Genomic DNA, 25,820 nt, shown 5'->3' on the forward strand with positions numbered 1-25,820 from the left:
GACTAAAATGTAGAGTATGTTTAGTATTTGTGGTTACTAAGTATTACTTTAATAGATGTACTGAAATATAATTCATACACACAGAATCTGTCATTTTAAAGTGTACAGTTCAGTAGGTTTTGGTATACTCACGTAATTGTGCAACCATTACCACTGTCTGGATTCCAGAACGTCGTCATCACTCCGAAAAGAAGCCCTGTCCCTGTTAGCAGCCATTCCCATTCCCTCCTTCCCTCAGCCTCTGGTAACCACTGGTCTGCTTGCTTGCTTGTTTTTTAATGGTAGCTTTGCTATTACTTTTTTTTTGGCTGCACTGGTTCTTAGTTGCTGTGTACAGGCTTGCGCTGGTTTCGGTGCTGGACCTCTCACTGTGGTGGCTCCTCTTGTTGCAGAGCACAGGCGTTAGGATCTGTGGCACATGGGTCTAGTTGCCCCACAGCGTGTGGGATCTTCCCAGACTCTGGATCAAACTGGTATCCCTTGCATTGCAAGGCAAATTCTTTACCCACAAGGAAGTCCCAAAGAAAGTTTTTTCTTTTTTTTTAATAAAAGATTTATTTGTGTTATTTTTAGACTGTGGTGGGTCTCCATTGCTACGTGCAGGCTTTGTGTAGCTATGGTGAGTTGGCTTCAGTGGTTGCAGCACGCAGGCTCAGTAGTTGGGGTGGGCAGGCTTAGTTGCTCCATGGCATGTGGGATCTTCCCACACCAGGGATCAAACTGGTGTCCCTTGCATTGCAAGGCAGCTTCTTCACCACTGGACCACCAGGGAAGCCCACAGAGAAAGTTTTTAAAGAGGGAATGACATGATCTGTTCTGTGTTTTAGGAAGATAATCAGTTTTGCCCAAGTAATATCCATGGTTTTTAAACCTAGCCCATCATTGTACTTAACTGTGAGCTTCTTAAGAGTTTCCTGTCACCCACCCAAATGGGACCTGGGATTCAGAATTTTGAAAATGTTCTCTCGGTGATTCAGATTAGCTCACTTGTAAGTCAGTGATTTCAGTTATGGTCAAAAATATTTAATCTTGGTTAACTTTGTTTTATCACCCTACAGACTGGTAATAATACCAACAAAGATGGATCTAATCATAAAACTGAAAGTGGAGCACTAATAGAAGCTGCAAAGTCAAAGATACATCAGGTAGCGTAAATTTTAAGAGAAGTTATACCTGACATATATTTACTTGTAGTTATGAATGATGAAGGATGTGATCATTGAAAACAGTAAGTAATTAAAGGCATGTATGTTTATTGGTTTTGAAGTATTAAAGTTTAGAAGCACATTTATTTAAGTATATTTTGCTTAAGATGATAATGCAATATTATTTCTTTTAATTCTCTATAGAAAATTGAGAGATATGGCCCAGGAACATATTGGATGATAAAAATCAGTTTGTAGAATTTGAAAATTCATTGTTAGTTAGCCATATACAGTTAAGGATTGATAAGATTTTTGCTTGGAACTTAGATATAAATTTCATTCAACCATGTTTTAGTTTTTAAAAGTGTATTCCAAGAGAGAAATTTTTTTAAAAAATGTATATTCCAAGAGTACAGTAAAAATAGATTAAGATAATAAAAAAAAATTTTTTTAAACCCACTTTCACAAGTACCTGGTATAACCGTGTTGTGAATAGATTGGGTTTAATTTTCTTAACTAAAAAGTAAAACTTCTTCAGCACGTGTAAATCCACCACAGTTCCTACATACTAGTGTTTTTCTTTTGACAGTATAAAGTAAGAGCGTATATCCAAATGAAGTCCCTAAAGGCATGCAAAAGGGAAATCAAGTCCGTCATGAACACAGCTGGGAATGTAAGTTTCTTGACTTTTTTTTTTTAATAAGTAGCTTTTATGTCCCAAATTTTCTTATTTGGCACGTAGGTATTCGTCAGTTACGTTTATTGTAGTGTATGTATACTGCCAGATATAAACCTTTATATTGAGTTGTGAACTACTAGTATCTATAATTTATTACAGTGTTTTTCTCACTTAAAACTGTAACAACCATTTCCCCCATTGTATACAGCTGTCCAGAATGCTGTGAGTGGTTTATCACAATTAACTTCAACATTTACTGTTATTAGATACTGTAGTATTTTTTTTAGATTATACTCAAAACATTTTTATTAAAGGTAAATAATTTGGTTGTTGCCCAAACCTGCCCCTTCCAAATGATCTTTGGCTCACCAGTACCTTCAGTTTGATTGGTGCTAGAGTATTCGAGTTAAAAATACCCCTTCCTTTCACTCCACCCCAACCCTGCACTGATAAGTAGCCTTAAGACAGTAAAGAGACAGATACTTTTAGGAAAACTGTAAATTAAAAGTGTGAAGTCATAAAGAGATACAGTTTATAGTAGGAAAAGTTCAGGAAAGTTGACTCTAGAAATCTCAGACAGGATCCAAGTTAGCCACTGGGTCAGTTTCAAGGGATTTCAGAGAACATTGTAGCCCAGACCTGAGGGGTAGACTTGAGGCTATTATCAAGTCTTTTCGGGGAGAAAAGACTTGATTCCCTTTCTTAAAGGATGCCATCATCAGAGGGGAGAGATGAACAGGAAAATAAATCATTCTTAGTCATACCCACATCAGGGAAAACTTCAGGAGCACGTTTCAGGAGAAGCGAAAGATGGTCTGTGATCCAAAACACAGTTATTCTGTTGAAATAATCACTGTTGAAAACAGGCATTCTGTTAGGAAATTTTTCAGTCCATAAAATGATACCTTTTTCCCCCTACTTGGAAAAACATTTAATTATTTGTACTTTGGGTTCTAATGGTGTATTTGTGTCCTAGAAGATAAGGGAGATCACCAGTCTATAATAATCATTAAGATGAAGGACCTAGTTCTGTTAAATTGGCTTTCAGTTAATAGTATAATAGATGAAGACTGTCAGTGCTGTCTGCAAAGGATACTTTGCAGACTATATTCTTATTCATATATGTTGTATGTATTTTTTTAGGTAGACATTTAATAATTCAGTTTGTAAAGTGCTGCCTGCCAGGTTTCATTGTTTCCGATTGTGAAAACAATAGGAAAGTCGGAGACTGTAGTTTTCATGACCTTGACTTTACGTGGTTCGGTTATGCTCTTGACCATGTGGCCAGGGCAATGGTGTGATTTGATCTCGCATTAGGCATCTGAGAACAAACTGTAAGAAACTTGTGTTTTCTTTACAGTCTGCACCTTCCCTGTTTCTTAAAAGCAATTTTGAGTACTTAAGAGGCAATTATCGAAAAGCTGTGAAACTGTTGAATAGTTCAAACATTGCTGAGCATCCAGGATTCATGAAAACAGGTAAAAGAAAATTGTGAAGTTTTGGTGTTTTCTTCCTGACTCTTCTACACCTTGTCGCTGTTTGTTTTTCCTAGGCTGCTATTCAGAGTGATTTTTGCTAATTTTTTGAATGAAAATATTTTTTTATTTCTGCTGCAGAAAATTCCTGGAATTTTCTTTTATTACTTATTTCCATTTTAAAGATGCCTCTGTTCTTCTCCTACTTGTCTTTCACCTCAGATACTCTTTCGGTCGTTTTGGTTTTAATACCAGCTTAGAAATTGTGTCCAAGGCATAAGGACTTTGTTCAGCTTTTGCTTTGGGAAATGAGAGACCTTTTAAGGAAATGAGATGACAGTGATTTTACTTTTTCCCTTCTCTCCCATAAAAGCAGTGATATTATGAAATATGTTTTAGACCATTATATCAAAAATATTTTATATATTATTATTTATATTATATTTATAAAATATATATAAATATATAAGTATATCTATATTTATATTAATAGATATATATAATATATTACTATAAATATATAAAATATATATATAATATAAATATATAAATAAATAGATATATATTTATAAATAAACATATAAATATATAATACTATATAAATACATATATAAATAATATATAAATTATATGTTATATAAATATATATAAATATATTTTTATATTATATAAAATATATAAAATATAAGTATAATATATAAAGATAATATAAATATATTCATATATAAATAAGTATATAAAATATGTATTTATGTATATATAAATATATATAAGTAATATATTATATAAATAATATATATAATATTTTACATATTAGTATTTATATATTTAGATATAAATATATAAATACTAATATGTAAAATATTTTATAAATATAAATATATTTATATATATAAATAAGTATATATATGATATATACATAATATATATATTAATAATATGTATGCAAATATAAATATAATATATTTATATGCATATATTATATATTGTATTTATATATATTTATATATGTAAATATGTAAATATATGATATATAAATAATATAAGTATATATAAAATATATATTATATAAATATAAATAATATATAAATATATAAAAAATTGTCTATATTATTATTTATATATTATATATTATACATATATTATTTATATAATATAATAAATATAAATAATATAGAAAATATTTGATATATAAAAATATATTAAATGTATATTATATAAATATATATTATTTATATATATAAATATATATTAAATGCATATTATATAAATATATTGTATATAAATGTATATAATATATATTATAAATATATAATACATATATATTTATAATATATATTATAAATATACATTTTATATATTATATATGAATATATTATTATATATTATATATTATATAAATATACATATATAATATATTTTGTATATATTATATATGTATATTTATATATTATATTGTATAAATATTTATATATAGAGATATTTATATATTTCTAATATTTTATTTATATAATATTTTATAAATTAGGAATTTACTTACTGCTATCTGTTCTTTCCTGTATTTAGAAAGCCTTAACAAATTGCTTAATATTAACAGTAAAATGAAAGGTAAAATTTGCAGCTCTCATTTAAGTTCATGTCGTTGCTGTTTTATTGGAGAAGAAGGAAGAAAATCGGTTTATTCAAGAAATGAGGTTAAACTCTTGAAAATATTTTGGACTCAGTTCAGAATGCAAAAGATGAATAAATATGTTTCATCTGAGATTCTGTTTAGACCGTGCACAAAACGCACATGTAAACACTCTCAAACCTTCCCCTCTTCACCCCTTCAGTTCAGTGGAGTCATAACGGACAGAAAAAGGCAGTGTTTTCCATTATAATTCTCTTAGGTACTCTGCTTATTCTGAGTACCCATGTCTAATTCTGCTAAATTTTTATTTTTCATGTTTTTACTGTTATAATTTCCCCTAAGAGACCCTCTAACACGCAAACTGAAATGGTCTCTCAGACTAAAAAGATAATATACATTGCAGAAATCTTACCTAGTATTGTCTGGACACTGATTTCAGAATTGATATTGTCAGTCTTTAAAATGAAGGCAGACATGTAGTTGACTAGTCAGCACTTATAATCTAATAGGAAAGATTTTATATATAGTTGTATACTTTATGTATTGATATTTTTCGTTGTATTTATTTTAAAATCTTTAATTTGCTTGCCATATATAAAATTCAGTGTTTGTTGCTGATAAAGTAGCCCTGTTAGAGAAGATTTGGGAATAGAGTTTTTCTTAAATTGTTCATAATGCCACCCACAAGAAACAACCTCCTTTAAAACATATTTCTTACTCTTTTTTTCTTCAGCCTAGCTTTTTTCTTTCTTAAATATTAACACTGCTTAATTTTAAGATAAAATTTAAATTAAAAATAACTTAAATTTAAAGCAAAATGAAGCCAGCCTTTCGTTTTTAGCGTTAAGCATTGAATGAATATTCTGATTATTAATTTTATCCATCCAGTTTGGTGTTTTATATCATTGAGGAAAAGACAGACTGTCAGCAAATTGTTTAGGAATGTTTGGGAAACCATTTAGAAAAAGAAAACTAAAGCTTGGATTGCTTTCATTACACCAAAATAGACTCCAGACACACGCAAGATTAAAATGTAAAAAGAAAATCATAAAGACAACAAAAGAAAACTTGGATGACTATCTTATTTTTGTGGTGAAGAAGCCTTGATTAAACATTATCCAAAATCTCAGAACCATACAGTTTAGAAAAGATGACTAAGTTTGACCACATAAAAATGTAAAACTTTTTATGATTAAAAACATAAGCATACACATACCCACACTCTAACCAAGTCACAGGACAGATGACAAGTTGGCAGTGGGGGAGGATAATTGAAGCACATAGGACAGAAGGTTTCTATAATATACACATTAGTAGGTAACCGGTAGGAAAACATCTGTAACCAGATCTTTTAAATGGGTTAAGAACTAGGAAGAGGCAAGTGTACAGGGTAAGAAATACAAATGCCCAACTCACATGGGAAGATAGATGGTCTGCCGTCATCATACTTAAAGGAGTGTGAATGGAAAGAAGAGTAGAGACGGAGTTGAACAAAGCAAAGCAGGATTTTACACGTTCCCTTTACATATTCTTTCATATACTTCTACTGCTTCTATAACTTGCTTCTTTCCTCCCAGAACTGTTGTGTGGATGCAATTCGTACTTATTATGTTACTAATAAATACTTCTTGTCATTTGCATTTTTGTATCATTTGCCTGTGGTTATTAAAAATGAAATCAGAAAAAGATAAACAGGCTAACAAAGTCAGTATGCTGAAAAAAAATCAATATGCTGGATTTATTTATTTATCACCTTTAATAAGAGATTTTAAGAGAAAGGAGTTTACAGAATTTTCAGGTGTTTTCCTAAGTTTCCAATGCCTTGTAAACTGTTCTCTAGTGTCTGAGTGGCACTGAATATAGAATTAACTCGGGTCCCAAAAGCCTGATTCTTGTAGGATGTGTATCAACAGTAAAATTTGTTTGTGGATAAATTTGTGTTTTTCTCAGGTGAATGCTTGCGGTGCATGTTCTGGAATAATCTTGGTTGTATCCATTTTGCCATGAGCAAGCACAATTTGGGAATTTTCTACTTTAAAAAGGCTCTACAGGAGAATGACAACGTCTGTGCCCAGCTCAGCGCAGGCAGCACTGATCCAGGTAAGCCCATGGAAGGGGGCCAGGAAAGTGTGATTTCAGAGAGCAAGTACCTGGTTAAAATGCATGTCACGTGTCCTTACATACACATGATCCTGCCCCAGAAATTGACTCCAGATTTTTAGTAGGTATTACTACTTTGTGTAGCAAGGTGTTAGGAATAATAATCAAAGAAGTTTAAATTACATTCACTTTTTCATGGATTTGAAAAATCAGTAATCTCATGTGGTAATGTTATAAAGCAAAGATTTCTTAACGCTGCCAAACTAGTTGGTTTTTTTGTTTGTGGTTTTTTGTTTTTCTTAATTCATTTTGGCCGCGCCAGGTCTGAATTGCAGCACTCAGAATCTTCTTCATGGCAGCATGAGGTATCTCTTTAGTTGAGGCATGCAGGATCTAGTTCCCCAACCAGGGATCAAACCCAGACCCCCCTACCTTGGGAGCGTGAGGTCTTGGCCACTAGACCACCAGGGAAATCCCTAAACTAGTTTTATTCTAGCCTTTGTTTTGTTTTTTTTTCCCCAGGTTTCATATGTGATACTGTTGGCAGCACCTGACAATCTTTAACTAAATTTATGAAGTTTATCCCTTTATATTCTTAGTATATGGATCCTTGATCAGAAATCCTTAAAATCAGGCAATTGTGTAGCTTAAAGACTATTTAATTGATGAAAAATGTATCCAAAAAAATCACACATAGTCTCTCTCTGTCCTTTTTTTTGGCCACACCACACGGCTTGTGGGATCTTAGTTCCTCGACCAGGGATCAAACCTGGGCCCCAACAGTGAAAGCGCCAAGTCCTAACCACTGGACTGCCAGGGGATCCCTCCTCTCGTTTTATTACGGCCTATGAAAGAAAGGAGAAGAGGGAAGCAGAGGAGGAGATAGTTAGATAGCATCACCGCCGCAATAGATATGAATTTGAACAAACTCCAAGAAATAGTGAAGGCCAGGGAAGCCTAGCGTGCTGCAGTCTGTGGGGTCACAGAGAGTCAGACACAACTTAGTGACTGAACAGCAACAACAATGCAAGTTAGAATAAGTGAATGAACACTAGTCATTGTAGATGAAGTAAATTTTTGTTTCCATAGTAAAGTATCCTAAAACCCTAACATTAGCTGAATACTTCTGGTTAAGAAAATACATGGTGATAAAATGGCTGTGATGTGCTGAGTCAGTCAGTCTTGTCTGACTCTTTGCAACCCCGTGGACTGTAGCCCACCAGGCTCCTCTGTCCATGGGATTCTCCACGCAAGAATATCGGAGTATCTTGCCATGCCCTCCTCCAGGGTATCTTCCCAACCCAGGGATCAAACCCAGGTCTCCTGCATTGTAGGGGGATTCTTTACCATCTGAACCACCAGGGAAGCCTAGCTGAACTGAAAGTGGAGGAGGGGAATCTGCTTACAGGCGCTAAGAGTGTGGAGAGGTAGTGTAAGGTTCATTGGGGTGAGAGAGGGTCCTGTCTCTGTCTTTGCCTTCCTGGAACATTGTTGCCTGAGGAGCCGGCACATGAGAAGACACATCTCTGGCTCCATGAACACAGACAACTGAGATGCCTCTGGAGGATATTTGTCGGGTCGGGGGTGGAGATCATCATTGTGGTGGGAGCTGTTTACCCCTTCAGATTGAGGATTGGGGTCCTCGGTGTCAGACAAGGTAGTGGTTGAGTACTTAGTGAAGAAATGTTTTCAGTGGAGCTGCTATTTTAAATCTAATGATTTGTTCTCATCTGCTTTTTATCATCAGGCAAAAAATTTTCAGGAAGACCTATGTGTACATTACTAACCAACAAGAGGTATGAGTTGCTGTATAACTGTGGGATTCAGCTGCTTCACATTGGAAGGCCGCTCGCTGCATTTGAGTGTCTGATTGAAGCGGTTCAGGTTTATCACGCAAACCCCCGCCTGTGGCTGCGGCTGGCTGAATGCTGCATTGCTGCCAATAAGGGAGTGAGTCTCTATCTTTTTGAACCCCCGCCCCCACTTGCTTCCCCCTCCCCTGCTAACTGTAGTCTTCCGTTCCTTATCAGTTGGACAAAATTTAGTTTCACGAAGTCATGTTTTCACTTTCTGGCTCTTGGTAAGAATGACCGCATGTGTCAGCAGTCACGTTGAAAAGTTGAAGCCATTCAGAAGGTCGTATCTGTTGGAACAGTGGTCTGCTAGCCGCCGGGGCAGGGGCCACGCTGTCGGCTGGCGTGAAAGCGCTGTGTGCACCCGGAGATGAAAGGAGGACCGCTGATAACACGGCAGAGGGGGAAGAAGCGTGTTAGGCTGTCTCCTCCAGTGCCCACGGATTTACTTCTGATTCAGTAGATGTTGTGGAGTTAGTGGATTACCAGGCTTTTTCTCTCTGACATGTGTCCATCCACAGTGGTTATGAAAAACAGACAAGTTTACACTAGCGTCCATGCCTAGATTATCGCCAAATAGCGGGTGACGAAAGCCTTTTGAATCTCAGGTTGGGGAGGGGTCAGTGGGAGGTGGGGAAAGACAGGTCGTATCAGATTCACCAGATGTCTGTACCACCCCGTCTCCTAGCCATCCCCCGCCCTTGCTAGGCTCTAGGGGGTATGGCATCCAGAGGTTTTGGCTGGCATGTCTGCCATGGGGAACAGCACTTCCTGAAAAGCAACTACAGGAACTAAAGGGATTGAAGAGGTGTGTCTGCCTGGCAGTTGTCACACTTGATACGAGTAGTTTGATTTGAGTTTGCCACTAGGGGAAGAGGTGAGTGTTGTCTTTGAGAGGCTTTAGTGGGTTATTTCATTGCACTTTTCCTTCCTATCAAGAGATAGCTTTCTTAATGGATAATTCTTAAATTAACTGATAAACAATTCTAGGTATAATTTATTATGTTTTTCTTTATTTAAACAAAAGGGATCTCTAGAAATTGCTTATTCTCTTTAATGAGATGAATTTAATCAGTGTTGGAGGCTCTAGTGAGGTTTAATTATTTTCTTTTAAAATGACTTATTTTCAGAAATAGTGCTTTTAGGATTATCTGTCTTCTATGGATTTCATGTTTTTTTTTTTTTCTCTCCTGTTTTCTTCTAGAAAATTGTAAATTTGTAAATTTTTAAAAACTAATTTGATGTGAAAACCTGGTAGATACCAGAACACTCACAATCTGTGCTAACAGGAAATTTGCCATAAATAATTATCTACCTTTGCACTTCTCCTCCTCCTAAAACCCGAGGTAAAAACAGCCCCCAAATGCTCTTGAGTAACGTGAGAGAGGAAAGTCCCAACAGGAGAAATTATAAACCCCAAATAAAAGTGTGTAGCATCGCTTTTATTTACTCAGGACAAAAGGGATGCTGGACAAGATTTCACTTTTCCGAAAATAAACTCATTTATCAATAAACAGTAACTTGGTAATTTTGTCCTCAGTATCTACTGCATGTTGTTTCAGACCTCTTTTGGCAGATGCAGGGTTTTTGTTTACCTGAGCAATGTATACTATATATAAGAAAATATTTACTAAATAAAAAACATAGACTCAATTAGAGTATTTAAGAGAAGACTACTTAAAAAAATCACCACATACCCTTTACTTTTCTGGATATGTGCCATTTATTTTTCTGAGTTCTGAAAATTACTTCTTGAGTGTGGTTATTGCCAGGCCACTGTCAAATTATGAATATTTTAATCACATGATATTTCACACTGGTACACTCTCTGGCTGTTGGTGTCCTATTGAATCTGTGGTCTGTTTTGTGTATTTTTAGTCCCATCCAGATCTAGCCATCTGATCAGCCTCTACAGCCCTAAGGATCAGGGAAGAGAGTATGGGCAAACTGTTGAAAGTTTATCACCCCTGCCAGGAAAAGAGATCAGAAGAGAAGGCCTTCTAATCGTGGTTCAGATCATCTACCCTTTCTTTATTTTTCCCTTAGTATTCCTTAGCTGCCTCCTCAATAAAAAAAATTAGTTCCAGTCACTCAGTCACTTTTATTGTATTTATTATATGTCATGTAATTCTTTCTAAAATGAATATACATGTAAATCCTTGTTTTGTTAAAAGTCACACGTATATGGATGTAGAACCATAAGAAAGTTGTATTAGGGAGCAAGAAGTCACAGCACAGAAAACGTGTTGAGAGGTGGGCTTTTTGCAGGGCAGAGTTTATCTCTCAAGTTCATGTGAGTTGTCTCCAGTTGGTCCCTGTGTATGAGAATCTGCAGGACTTTATAAAATGCAGGTAGATCAGAGACTTAGCATGAAGGGGGGGGAAGATAAAGGAAGTTGGCACCATCAAGCTCCTGTAGCGAGATTATGTATTGTAGTGAATATCCTAAAATATTTGTATATGTGCCAGTAGCTTTTACTATTTTCAGTTGAATGTTTACAGGGCTGTAGGATTTTAATTTCCTGGAAGGTAAGAATCGTGCCTAGGATAAATTTTGACATACGTAGCTTGTTTGTGTATATGTTTTTGACACTGTAATTCATGCTTTCAGTTAAGAAGGGAGAGATCTGTGTTTCAGGAAATGGAACTGCTTCCCTTCTCTCATTCAGTGTTTTTGTGGCTCTTACTTTCCTTAAGAAAGAAAAAGCCCGAAGTGCCCGTCATATCCAGCATGGTGCCTAGGGTGCAGACGGGTCCAAATAAATCATTCTGAATAAACACTTGAGGCATTCTTTTTTTTTTAAATACACTCTTTTTTAATATTCTTTTCCATTGTAGTTTTTCACAGGATATTGAACATAGCTCTCTGCTGTACAGTAGCACCTTGTTATTTGAGTCACCCTTGAATTGCTTTTTTGCCTCAGAGTTATCTCAGAGTTTATACTAATAAAGTGTAGTGTATGTCACCGACGTTTATCCTCACGTTCTCGTCTCTTCATTACCAAGCATTTATCACCCAAAACTCCACATTGATGGATCTTAAGAAGGTTCCTAGAGTAATTGTGACAGGTCCTGGGTTATTTTCCATACCTCATCTTACAGTTCCATTAAATTAACTAGAAATGATTTGTGTTTTGTAGACTTCTGAACAAGAAACAAAAGGTCTTCCAAGTAAAAAAGGAATTGTACAGTCTATTGTTGGTCAAGGCTATCATCGTAAAATAGTTCTGGCGTCACAGTCGATACAGAATACTGTTTATAAGTAAGTATTTTGCCAAGAGAAAGTGTATATGTTTAATACTATTTCATAATAGTGTTATTTATTAAAAAATATGGTTGGAAATTACCTCATAGGAGGAGCCACTTTGTAACTAGATTTTATTGCTGCTTCAGCGAATAGACTGCTATACATAGGTCAGCGGCGAATGTTATTTCATACATGATTTTGGTTTATTATATGTATCCATGGGTGTTGAAGTTGTTGCCCTAAGAAACCCTGGTCTATTCAGTGCCATTATCCAGAATGTCCAGAAGAGGGCATCTTGTTTCCTTTTTATATAGTTTATACTTTATGCTTTTTACATTTAGTTATTATTTTCTCATAGTCCCAAAAGCTAATTCCTTAGTACTAGGAGAAAAAAAACTACTGGTATACATATCAACAAAGGTAATATAAAGCTGTCTTATGTAAAACAGCTTTTCAGTTGAACAACTTTTAAATATGAACATCTTTATCTCTTACAAAGATTCCGATTTGGAGTTGCTACTATTTCTAAAGTAGTAGACTTTGTAAAAAAATTTCTGCTTTTCTCTTTTGTCCAAAGTAAAATTGTTCACTGCCATTTAAAAGTTTTCCCAAAGTTTCAAAAACATGTCTGCCATATAATATTTTGCTCTTCATTTCAACAGTAATACAGATTTCTTTCAAAGACAAGTTAAAGCATCACTTCCCTACCATTTTTAAATTGACACCTTTTCACATTTTTCTCCCTAATAAAGCTGATTCAGCTTGATATGTAAAATCAACAGAAAATTATATAAAATCTCAACGAAGTTATAAGACCGATAATGTTACTTTTTCAAAAGGTAACTGTAAATAAGATATTTTCAAAAGCAAACATCAAGCAAAACAAAGCTCAGATGTGAAAATCTACTTCTTCCCTTCTTTCCAGTTCTGATTGTATCTCTCCTGGCCTTCACTACAGTTTTTATTATCTGTAACTCCCTTGTTAGAGGGACCGACATTGCAGGTATCCGTCAAGCTGTCCCTGAGGTCCCATTCCTGTAGAAACAACATGGTGTATAATGCATATACGTGCAATCTATTATTTATCCTTTTTACATCTTATATACAGACATACCTCCCTTTACTGCACTTCGCTATTGCTGTGTTGCACTTTGCAGATGTTGCTTTTAAAAAAAAAAAAATTGTGACAGCTCTGAGTGGAGCAAGTCTGTTGGTACCATTTTTCCAATAATAGTTATTCACTTTGTAATCTCTCTATCACATTTTGGTAATTCTTGGCACTTTCTCACACTTTTTCATCATTATTTGTTATGGTGATCAGTGATCATCGATGGTACTGGTGCAAGATTTTGACTTGCTAAAGGGTCGTGATAGTTAGCATTTAACAATTAATATTTCTTAAGATATGCACGTTGGCTTTTTTTTAGACATGATGCTGTTGCTAACTTAATAGACCACAGCATAGTGTAGGCATTCCTTATATATCCAGTGGGAAACCAAAAAATTTGTGTGACTTATTTTATTTTGATACTGTCTTTATTGTGGTGGTCTGGAACCAAACCCATGATGTCCCCAAGGTATGCCTGTATGATATTTAGGCTTTGGATTCTTTAGCATTATCTTATAACTGCTTGTATTACCATCTCTACCTGTCCGAGGGCAAAGCCTTTATTATTTAGTTATATTGGTTTTATTCCTGATAATAGGGAAGTCTTATTTATTGTCGTCGTTCTCTTAGCTAACTTGGTTTTGTTCTTTTCAGTGATGGACAGTCTTCAGCCATTCCTGTAGCCAGTATGGAGTTTGCAGCCATTTGTCTCCGAAATGCCTTGCTGCTGTTACCTGAAGACCAGCAAGATCCAAAGCAGGAAAATGGATCTAAAAACAGTAATCAGTTAGGTGGCAACACGGAGAGCAGTGAAAGCAGCGACGCTTGCAGGTATTCTGACCTCTTTGACCTCCCTCGGTCAAGTCTGCAGGACTTCGTTAGTCAGCTTCTGTCCAGCAGATGAGTTCCTAAAATCTGCAGCCAGAATTTCCGGAGTTTTCTGTTTTGAGTAGTAGGAAGTATGAATGTTTTAAGTATTTCTGGGAAATTCCTTGGCGATCCACTGGATTCCAGGCTTTCACTACCGAGGCCTGGGTTCAGTCCATGGTTGGGGAACTAAGATCCCACAAGCCACACAGCATGGCTGTGTGTGTGTGTGTGTGTGTGTGTGTGTGTGTGCGCGCGTGCGCGCGTGCTACAAGAGAAAAATAAGGTGAAGGCTAAGTGAGGAGAGACTCTTGAAAGAGAAAAGTAGAAAGTAACAGCTTTTCACTGCCATGAGGAATCATTGCAAGAAATCCTGTTGCTGTCAGAGATGGCTTTTTTTTTAAACCTTTATTAAAATAAATACTTAAATCCCTAAAACTTCTCTTATTATTTTCTGCCTTTTCTCTTAACATACTGTAAACCACTGACCTTCAGGATATTTCTGTATATTTCTGATTTTCTACGTTAAATGAAATATTATGCCAATCTATAGAAACTGGGGGGCTTCCCAGGTGACTCAGTGGTAAAGAATCAACACAAGTTCACTTCCTGGGTTGGGAAGATCCCTTGGAGTAGGGAACGGCTACCCACTCCAGGATTCTTGCCTGGAAGATCCCACGGACACAGACGCATGGCGGGCTTCACTCCATGGGGTTGCAAAGAGTCAGACCCGACTGAGCGTGCAGAAATTGGGAGAATTTTATCGAGTAATAAAACAAACACTATTATATGTAAAGAGCTCTTTTTTACATATGGCACCTTTAAACTCGAGTCTTCCATCCCAGCACCTAAGATGCTAAAAATATAACGTTTATTATAGAAAATTTGGAACAAAAATTGTGGAATTTTTTTCCCTCCATCAAGGGGTTATGCTTTACTCTAGTTGGTAAAAGACAACTAGAAGAATGAGAAATTTGTAAACATACTGGAATGGTTTCCTTTGTATAGTAGAGGTACTGTTTTCTGTTAGAGATTTTCTAAAGCGGTAGGGAAAAGAAGCTAATACATGGTATAGCTTTTTTTTTTTTTTTAATTTCTTGGCTCCACTGTGGAGCATGTGGGATCCTAGATCCCCAGACAGGGATTGAACCTGTGTCCCCTGCATTGGAAACACGGAGTCTTAACCACTGGATCACCAGAAAAGTCCCTAGGCTACAGCTTTAACATGTTAGTGATACTGCGTTACTAAGTGTTTTTCAGTTTGATTCTTTACACTTTTTTCATAAAAATTGCATGAGAGTGGGGATAGGGAGATGAAACTTTATCAATATATTTGATTATTTATGCTCTTCATAATTAGGACTCTACCTTTATTTTAGCAGTAAAAGCCACGATGGAGACAAATGCATTCCAGCTCCACCTTCTTCCCCATTGAGAAAACAGGAGTTAGAAAACTTAAAGTGAGTATCTAAACAAAATTAGCATCGCATTGGTCCTTTATTTTGTTAATATTATGAATTGCATTGATTAAGTGTCAGATGTTAAACCAACCTTTCAGTCTTGTAATTTAACTCTACTAGGAGGATGTATTCCATTTTTTATAAACTGTTGGATTGAATCTTTTTATGAGGAGTGTTTGCTCCCACGCTCACAGGGAAAGGTGGTCCATGCCTTTCATTCCTGTAGATGTCTTGTTTAGGTTTTAGTTTCAGGGTTATGCTGAACATATGAATGAGCTGGGAAGTACTTCCTCTGTTTTCTGAGTTTATCTAGTACAGGTGTTGCTCCTTCCTCAGATGATTGATAGAATTCACCAGTAAAACCATCTGGGCTAGGGTCTTTGTGGGACAGTTTTGATAGTGAATTTAAGTTCTTCAGGAGTCAAGTGCTGTTCAGATTTTCTATTCCATCTCTGTCAGTTTGGGTAAGTTATATTGTTGCCTATGTAGACTTATAAACCCCATTACATCTGCTTTGAACAGTCACGTATGTGTTAAAAGATACAGCAGTCTTTTATGTTTAACGACATGAGTGCCATTTCCTGATGATTCTAATTTCGATATAAAATCGTCTCCCTTCCGTCTAAAGATCGCCCATCATAGTTTTTCCTAAAGTTTTGTTTGTTTTGTTTTGTTGTTTTGTTTGTTTTCCTTTTTAAATCTAAAATTGTCTTCATTTCATCTTCATTCTTGGAGGATGTTTTCATTGAATAAAAGTATTTTAGGTCTTATTCTTGTTTTCAGTCAGCTTTTCCAAGATGTCGCTGCATTATCTTCTGGCCTCCAATGTCTGATCTCAGCCATTGTGTTATAGATGCCATTTTTCTGTCAACGTGGATTGTCTGTATTTCATTCAGCAGTTAGACTATGATGAATCTAAGTGGGGTTGTCTTTGTTTTTAACCTCCCTCGGTGTTAGCTGACTTTCTTAAATCTGTAAATTTATCTTTCAACCAGTTTGAGATATTTTTGACCATCATCTTTTCATGTTTTGGAAATAGGATTAATGGTTCAGCATCTCTTTAAGAATGATTTCAATAATAGGACTGCAAATTAAAATGGAGAGTCATCATTGCTTATGTTTTCACCTACTAAGTTGCAAAAAGTGACAGGAGTACAGTTGAGACATTTATATATTGCAGGTAGTATTGTAAATTTTTGGAAAGCATTTCATTTAATCACATTCTTTCCAACAAACGTTAGTGCTAATCTGGTGCTAGCTGCAGGGGAATCAGAGGTAAAAGAAAAGGCACTGCTCTTAGAAGCATATGGTAAACACTTAGGAGAAAATGGTATTACTTAGTAGGCTAGTTACCAGGTGGTGAGATTTGCATGTCCTTTCTTCTTGTGATAATTTGATCACCCTAATAAGTGGGGAATGACTTCACTTTAAAATTTTACATTTCTTTCAATCCGAGGTGCTCAATCTGATGCCAAAGTTTATTGATCACCTATATTACTTTTACTGTGAACTTCCTGTTGGTAGGATTTACTGTTTTATTAAGGAAATTGGCCTTTATCATTTGTCTTATAACACTGTTTCTGGTATTTAGTTATAAAACAGTTTCATTTATTAAGTATCGTATTTATCAATCTTCTTTACTTTTTTTTCCCATTATGTGCAATGTTTAGAAAGGCCTTCTTGCCTCCAAAATTTAAAGAATAATTTAGCCACATTTTTCTAGCACTTGTTGTTACACTGTCACAACCACCAATCTAAATTTTTGTTTCATCTAGAATTTATTTTATATAAGCTTAATAATGTAAGGCTCTCTCCATGTTTCATGTAATTTTTCATAGTACATTTGATTAATTTCATTTACCTTTCCAAATAAAGCTTTGGACAGAGCTATAAAATGCTAAGATTTTTGTCTAAATAGTTTACAGTTACATTTTTATAAAATAATATGTATGTGTGTCTGCATGAAAAAAGTCTGGAGGGATCTATGTCAGAACCTTCAGAGTGATGGGATAACTGGTGATTTTTATTTTGTTCCTGGAATATCCGTTTCTCCCAACTTTTAAAACATGAAGTTATTCCATTAATCTTAATGAGTCTCTTTGGAGGAAAGACTGGCCAGCAGACGTGCCCTTTTCTACTCATGGATCATCAGATCAGTGTGTTGATGGCATGGCATCACTGTCAGCGAGCTTAGGGCTCCAGGCACCCTGTTCAACAAAGCAACAGCTTTTTTTTTTTTGGCTGCGCTGGGCCTTCGTTGCTGCCCATGGGCCTTCTGTGGTTGCAGCGAGCAGAGACTACACACTAGCTGTGGTGTCTGGGCTTCTCTTGTGGAGCACAGGCTCAGTAGTTGCGGCGGACATGCTTAGTCGCCCAGACCAGGGATGGAACCCATGTTCCCTGCCTTAGCAGGCAGATTCTTAATCACTGAACCACCAAGGAAGTCCAAACAACAGCTTTTTATCTCTTTATTCTGTAAAATTCCCACTTTGCAGTAATATAACCTCTCTTTCCTGGGTTATATATATGTGTAAATTCCTACTGTATCTTATTTTCGGGAAGAAAGCATTAATCTGATTATATGAGTGAAATCTATAAACTCTCAAATTTAGTTAGAAATGAGTTGGTCATTTAAAGTTTTAAAAGCAGCATTTTTTTTTTAACTTAAAGGTAATTAAATGTTTTTTCCAAAGTTTTATTTAAATTTTCTTGAATTCTTATTTCTTGTATGAGTCGGAAGATGGCAAGAAAATAAAAAATACTATGACAAATTACTGGTGAAACAATGACAAAATATACAAAAGAATATAGCTATGGAGTGAAATAAAATGAAATTTAAAAAAAATCAAATTCCAACCATATAGCTAAAATAAACTCACTGTATTGGATTTTTGTCCTGAGTGGAAATGTGAAAAAACAAAGCAAATTAAGTAAAGCTAATCTAGGTTTGGTATAAAGTGAGGTGATGTAAAGGGGTGGATTGTAAATTTCAGCCAAGGCTGTATTTGGGAAAATGCTTTAAATTTGCCCCCAAAAAATGTACAGTTTTTTCCCCCAATATGCCTACTGTTCTCTACAGATGTCTCTGTTTATGGAGCTACCCACATTTCATATTTACCTCAGGGTTTGTCTGTCTTTAATAGGTCACTTTGTACGTGGTAAAGAATCCAAGTGAGGTAAGGGCTCTGCAGCGTAAAGTAAATCTTGGCCTCAGTCTTCCTTCCTTCCGGTGGGCAGCAGCTGACCAGCTTCCCGTGTCCTTGCAGTGAGATTTCTCATTACCATCCCAGCATCTATATATGGATCTATATATGGATTTTTACACTACAGCCGTAGTATTCCACACTGCTCTGTACCTTACTTTTCACATTTGACAATGGATCTGTAGAGATTGTTTGTATCAGTACATAGCTCGGTTTCATTCTTTCTGATGGGTGCATACAATTGCATTATATGGATATGACAATTTATTTAACGTTGATTTATATTTAGTTATAATGTTGTCAGTCTTTGCTGTTATAAATAATGCTGCGGTGACTATCATTGTACACAGTTAAGGGGAATCCTTAATAATGAAGGTATTTGCAGCAATATTTAAGTTGGATTTAATTTTTACAAGTTTATTTGAGTGCTAATCTTAGGATTGCTTTATGTGTGCATGTAATTTAAGACATTTCTGATTTCACACTGGGTGAACAGCTACAGAGTTGTGTAATTTAAATTTACCTTCTGTAAGTGGCGCTGAAAAAGAGAAGGGTGTGTGCAGGGTGGCATTCATCCTCTCAGAGAGTGTTGTGCCTTTCACAACTGTTTGCTTTCCACACATTCTAGCAGAAGGATTGGTGGTTTTCAGAGAGCAAAAAAAAATCACTTCCCTATTTTTGTGGAAAGGGACAGAGGGTCTCCATAGGGAATTCCATCTTCATAAAGTGAGGTACGATGGTTTTACTGATACATACTAACCTTTTTTTCTTACGGAGCAGATGGGAGAAGGGACATGGAACAAGATGGAAGGAGCCTTAGGGTAGATTTGTAAAAAGAACCGCTGGACAGGACAGTAGTAACCGTAATGTGGAGACAAATGGTGTGGGGGAAGGAGTCGTAAAAGATTTGTGTCGTAATTTTCAAAGCCATAAAAGCTCCCGGCGTAGTTGGGTGTGTTAGAGGGCAGTTCTGTGGCAGGAGCCGGCTGTCTTCTGTAGAAAGGAGGAGGCTGAGCACATTGGTTCTCCATTGAGATCCTGGAATTGTCAGAGATTTTATCTGTTTCTGACCTGAATTCGTTTATGTGATTGGAAATGTGTATGAGGAAGTGCACAGTTTAGGTTTTATGGACTATTATATTTGACCCCTCTGTTCCCTTAATACCCAAGACACCAATGCAAAACCTTATTTCCTTTTTTCCAGCATAACTAATATGCAGTAAATTATCATGACTGTTCTAATGACCACTTCTTACTGTATGGATTCAGACAGAGCTTCTTGACTAGTTTCCTTTTTTTTTGTTTGTACATGAGTGAAGATGGTTCCCCCAAAAAATCATCCTAACCAAGTTACAGCTATGTTTTCAGAAGGCATAGGATACCTGAAGCAATTGTGAGATTCTGTATTAAAATCAAGGTAGCTTTCAGAAAAAAAAAATTCTCAAAATTAAAACAGAAATCTGTCCCCCAAGCAGGAAAAAGTCTCAGAAATTAATAGTTTGATCATAAGACTCAGATGAATTTAGGGATATTGATACATTGGGTCAAGAAAGCATATATATATATAATGATGCTGTAAGAATATTCCTTTATTTCCTGAACCACCCAAAGCAAAGCCACTGGTTTCATACGATTGAGACACACATACTCAGCCTCACTCCAGTCTTGAGTTAAATAAGTGCTCAGACTTACATTATTTAAATAATGTAAGGTGATTCTATTTCTCAGTTCTTGTCTGAGAGAAATGAAAATTTGTCCACGTAAGAATTTTAAAGCAGCTTTACTTTTGATAGACGAAAAGTAGAAATAGCCTAGGCATGTATCAGTGGCAGATTGGCTTAACTAAATTGCTAGCTAGGAATTCCCTGGTGGTCCGGTGGTTAGAGCTTGGAGTCCCAGGCTTCCATTGCAAGGGGCAAGTGTTTGACCCCGGGTCGGGGAACTAAGATCCCACATGCCACTCAGTGCGACCAAAAATTCTTTTTAACATAATATAGGGACTTCCGTGGTGGTCCAATGGCTAAGACTCCACGCTCCCAATGCAAGGGGCCTGAGTGTGATTCCCTGGTCAGGGAACTAGGTCCTGTATGCCGAAACTAAAGATCCCACATGCCCCAAGTAAGATGGAGTGAAGCCAAATTAAAATTTTTTTTTTTAATTTTAAGAAATAAAAACAAATAAATTACAGGCCACTCTGTATTGGAATACTACTCAGCTGTAAAAAGGAATAAGCTATTGATGCATTAGTCAACTTACAAATCTCAAAACATTTTGTTTCTTCTTTTACTCAGTGTAGGGTACATACCATATGATTCTATTTATACCATTTGTACGACAGGCAGAAGCTATACTAACTTATGTTCATAGAAATCAGAATAGTGTTTGGGGAATTGACTGGAAGGAATCTTTCTGGGGTGACAGAAATATTCTGTATCTTAATTGGACTGGCAGTTACATGTATATGTTCAGACTTACCAAACTGTACATTTAAGATGATGTATTTTAAGATGATATAAAAACCATACCTAACGTAAAATGTTTTAAGAAATTTTGAAAATTTTCAAAATTCATGTAACTCTAAATATATTCTTTGGGGAAATACAATTAACCGTTAATGATTCATAAACGGTCAGTTTCTCTGACATATCACTCATGGGGTGACATGTGGAAAACTTGATGTTTTAACGGCAACAAAAAACTCTCCTGTATTTTACGCGTATTCCTTAGACCCTAAAGCCTCAGTATCTAAAATCACAATCACTCATCACTGGGCCCATGAGACATGGCTGGTGAAAGGTACTCAGTTCAGAGGTATGATACACACTGCTTTCAAAACTTCTAAAACTGTAATATATGTCAGTAGTGTTTTGTATTGATTATGTTGAAATGACATTTTAGATATATTGGGTTAATTTTAAAATATTGAAATTAATTCCACCTGTTGTTTTTTTTTTTTTAATGTGTCTACTAGAAAATATAAAATTACACTCATGGCCCTGATTAGATTTCTCTCTGCCTCTGAGGTTTTAGATCCATTTGAAGTGTTTGTATTTTTTGATACCTGGTTTTTGCCAGTGTGTGATGCTGTTCCTATGCCAGTTTTCTCACATGCCACAAAATTTAGCTGAGTGTCTCATTAGAAAAATTCATCTTTAAAAGGCCTAACTCCCAAATGACTCTTATAGTGTAAAAACATGTACAGGGTTGATATTTTGGCCATATGCTTTGATTTAAATATTAATGTTGCCACGTGCATTTGAGAGATGATGATTTTCTTACACACTATACACACCTAATATATTATAAGGGTTGACCTTTTACACTATACACACCTAATATATTATAAGGATTGACTTTTTTTAAGTCAAACATTTATTGACTATCACTGATAAATTGGCTTAGCAGTAAAGAGTCTGCCTGCAGTGCAGGAGTTGAGGGTTCAATCTCTGGGTCAGGAAAATCCCCTGGAGAAGGAAATGGCAACCGACTCCAGTATTCTTGCCTGGAGAATCCCATGGATGGGGAAGCCTGGGAGGCTACAGTCCATGGGGTTGCAAAGAGTCGAACAGGACTTAGCAACTAAACAACAAAATAACTGATAACATTTTTAAAACAACTGTATTGAGATACAACCCACATACCATACAATTCACCTGGGTAAAGTGTACCATCCCGTGATTGTTAGTTTGTTCACAGCATTGTTGCAGTCATCACCGCCATCAGTTTCAGAACCCTGCACCCTTTGGCTGTAACCCCTTTCTCTTCAGTCAACTCCCCAGCCTTAATCCATCCACTTTCTGTCTCTGTAGATTACCTGTTTTGCACTTTTCTGTAAATGGGATTATGTAATATGTGGGTTTTATGACTGGCTTCTTTCAGTTACAGTAATGTTTTCAAGGTTCATTCAAGTTGTTGCCTGTATCAGTATTTCATTTGTTTTTATTTCTGAATAATATTCCATTGTATGGATGTACCACATTTTGTTTATTCATTCATTGTGGATTGTTTTCATCTTTAGGCTGCTAGGAATAATGCTGCTCTAAACATTCATGTACAAGTCTTTGTGTAGACGTGTTTTTATTTTTCTACCTAGAAGTGGAATTGCTGGGTCCCATGGTAACTATTTAATTGTTTAAGGAATTACCAGACTGTTTTGTAAAGTGGCTGCACCGCTTTTACAATCCCACCAGCAGTGTATGAGAGTTGCAATTTCTTCACATCTGCACCAGCATTTGTTATTCATCTTTTTTATTATGTTGATACATTGTAGTGGGTATGAAGTGGTATCTCACTATGGCTTTGATTTGCATTTCCCTGAAACCTAATGATGCTGAGCATCTTTTCATGTGCTTATTGGACATTTGTATCTTTTTCTTTAGAGAAATGTTAATTGAAATCCTTTGCCTATTTTTTAAAGGGATTAGTTGTCTTTTTTATTATTGAGTTGTAAGAGTTGCTTATATATTCTAGATCCAGGGTACTCATCAGATATATGACTTGTAAGTATTTTCTCCAATTCTGTCTGTTGTCTCTTCAGGTTTTTTGCAGGTGTTTTTGAATCTCAAATATTTTTCATTTTGATAAAGTTCAATTTATGTTTTATTCTTTTATTGATGATACTTCTCGTGTCATATCGAAGAATCCTCTGCCAAATCCAAGGTCATGAGATTTACTCCTATGTTTTCATCTAAGAGTTAAATAATTTTATTCAGCACTTACATTTAGGTCTTTGATCCATTTTGAGTTAATTTTTGTATATGATATGAGGTAAGGGCTCAACATATTAATCCTTTTGCATAGAAGTATCTTATTAATGGGCTTCCCTGGTAGCTCAGACAGTAAAGAATCCACTTGCAGTGCAGGAGACCTGGGTTTGATCCCTGGGTTGGGAAGATCCTCTAGAGGAGGGCATGGCAACCCACGCCAGTATTCTTGCTTGGAGGATCCCCATGGACAGAGGAGCCTGGCGGGCTACAGTCCATGGGGTCGCAAAGAGTTGGACATGACTGAGCGACTAACCACATCTTATTAATAGTAAAGAAGGAAGTCCACAAGGTTAGTCACATTAACATTTCATTGTTGCATGGTATTTTAATAACTGTCATGGGTATGTACAAAGTCTTATATGTTGCATACTACAGGACATCTTTGTTATTCATTCTGAGATTATGACATTAGTGAACTTTTAATTTCTAAAGATAAATTAAAGGCTTCTCTAGAACCTGGACAAGAGTATAACAGAACTGGAAAAGGGGAAGAAATAATGTTGGGGCCAATATGGGAAATGTCTGTATGAGAAAATCAGAGCATACAAAATAAAATCGAAATTTCAATTTGTCTTTTTTTTTTTTTTTTGCTGACACACAGTTAATTTCAATATTTCTTTTTTTTTTTTTTTAGTAAGAGGCTCAAAATGGATAAAAGGAGATGTTCAGACCAAATTTAACACGGCCCAATTACTCCACAAGTATAAATTATGGAACCTTAATTAGTTCTTATAGACTTCTGATGTGACACCCAGTGAATTATTTCCCATTCAGTTAAAAGGGACCTCCCATGGCCCAGTGTTTATAAAAGAAGATGAGCCAAGCAAACGGTGGATAACATAAACATCACAGGCAGTTTTAGTGTACTTAAGGAATCCTATTTCTTTTGGTCTTAGCCAAGTGCTTCTATTGTAGTTGGAGAGACATACCTAAAACAAGATCGAGGCTAATAATCTCCTGACTCTCATATTGCTCTTGTTAGAGACTCAGCCTCGATTCAGTCTTTTAACTGGGTCTGATCCTACTGAAACGTGTTCATCTAGGAAACTCTTCCAAAAAAGGAAACCTGTCTGTGGGATCCATCCTTCATCTTATCAGCAGCTTGTCTTCACGTAGCACGATTCACATCTGAGTCCCAGGACCCCATTTAGATGCACAGTGATGAGATTAATCACAAGCCAGGGTTGAGATAATTCTTCAGTGGTCTCCCACTCCGGAGAAACCCCACAGGGCTCCTGCTGACATCGGACAAATCGTTTAACCCATCTGGGCCTTTCTTTCCTCTTCTGTCAAGTTGGATTGAGTGATCTTACGGTCCTGTCCATGCATAAGATGCTGTGTCTGTGACGGTTGCATTTTATTTGCTGCTTGGGGTAGGACTGGATTCTTTGAGATGCTAGATTTGGTTGAAGAGGAAAACTTGCTCAGCTTTTTTGAACTGAGGTATTGGATCTGGGGGTGTGTTTATCAGTAAGGCTCTTAGTAACAGAACAGTTACGAGAAAGTGAAATGTTTACAGAATACATGAAGCTTTAAATTTTAAGAGCTGAAGTTGACAGGTTTAACATTTTGTAGATTTTTGTAGATAAATGGAAACAGTTTGAAATGTACATTTAAAAAAATTTTTAAATCCAGTACCATATTCAGTTTGTTAGAAGAAATTCTTTATAGGATGTTTTGAGCCAATTTTTCAAATAACGTGTGTCATGAGGTCACTTTGTGAATTTACCTTTGACAAATGGTGACTGACTGGACTTACCCCCAGTGTAGCCTCTTTTGAGATGGGTTGAGCTGCTTGCCAACAAAGGTCCGTCTAGTCAAAGCTATGGTTTTTCCAGTAGTCATGGATGTGAGAGTTGGACTGTAAAGAAAGCTGAGTGCCAAAGAATTGATGCTTTTGAACTATGGTGTTGGAGAAGACTCTTGAGAGTCCCTTGGACTGCAAGGAGATCCAGCCAGTCCATCCTGAAGGAAATCAATCTTGAATATTCATTGGAAGGACTGATGCTGAAGCTGAAACTCCAATACTTGGCTACCTGATGTGAAGAACTGACTCATTGGAAAAGACCCTGATGTTAGGAAAGATTGAAAGCAGGAGGAGAAGGGGATGACAGAGGATGAGATGGTTGGATGGCATCACCGACTCAAAGGACATGAGTTTGAGCAGACTCCGGGAGTTGGTGAAGGACAGGGAGGCCTCGCGTGCTGCAGTCCATGGGGTACAAAGAGTCGGACACGACTGAGTGACTGAACTGACTTTGCTGTTTCAGGCACTTGGTTTAGATTC

At 36.1% G+C, this 25,820-nt stretch overlaps 1 protein-coding gene across 42 annotated transcripts in view; it reads left to right on the forward strand.

The window, feature by feature from the left end:
• CNOT10 (CCR4-NOT transcription complex subunit 10) overlaps positions 1-25,820 on the forward strand; it is a 56,908-nt gene that overhangs the window by 19,410 nt on the left and 11,678 nt on the right. For 23 of the 42 annotated variants that reach the window (XR_014064564.1, XR_014064566.1, XR_014064558.1 and 20 more), the window contains 8 exons: positions 1,059-1,145; positions 1,735-1,818; positions 3,185-3,302; positions 6,880-7,029; positions 8,777-8,979; positions 12,023-12,144; positions 13,892-14,068; positions 15,484-15,564. Coding sequence is in view for 30 of the 42 variants with exons in the window: in XM_081527082.1 (XP_081383208.1) it covers positions 1,059-1,145; positions 1,735-1,818; positions 3,185-3,302; positions 6,880-7,029; positions 8,777-8,979; positions 12,023-12,144; positions 13,892-14,068; positions 15,484-15,564 (1,022 nt within the window). In the remaining 12 variants the exon portion in view is untranslated. Of the gene's footprint in view, positions 1-1,058; positions 1,146-1,734; positions 1,819-3,184; positions 3,303-6,879; positions 7,057-8,776; positions 8,980-12,022; positions 12,145-13,891; positions 14,069-15,483; positions 15,565-18,707; positions 18,741-25,820 lie in introns of all 42 variants that reach the window. The other 19 variants (XR_014064565.1, XR_014064559.1, XM_081527084.1 and 16 more) reach the window with 4 other exon arrangements.

Source organism: Giraffa tippelskirchi, chromosome 9 (assembly GCF_054371585.1).
Source record: "Giraffa tippelskirchi isolate mGirTip1 chromosome 9, T2T-mGirTip1v1.2.pri, whole genome shotgun sequence".
In the NCBI taxonomy this organism is placed as follows: Eukaryota; Metazoa; Chordata; class Mammalia; order Artiodactyla; family Giraffidae; genus Giraffa; species Giraffa tippelskirchi.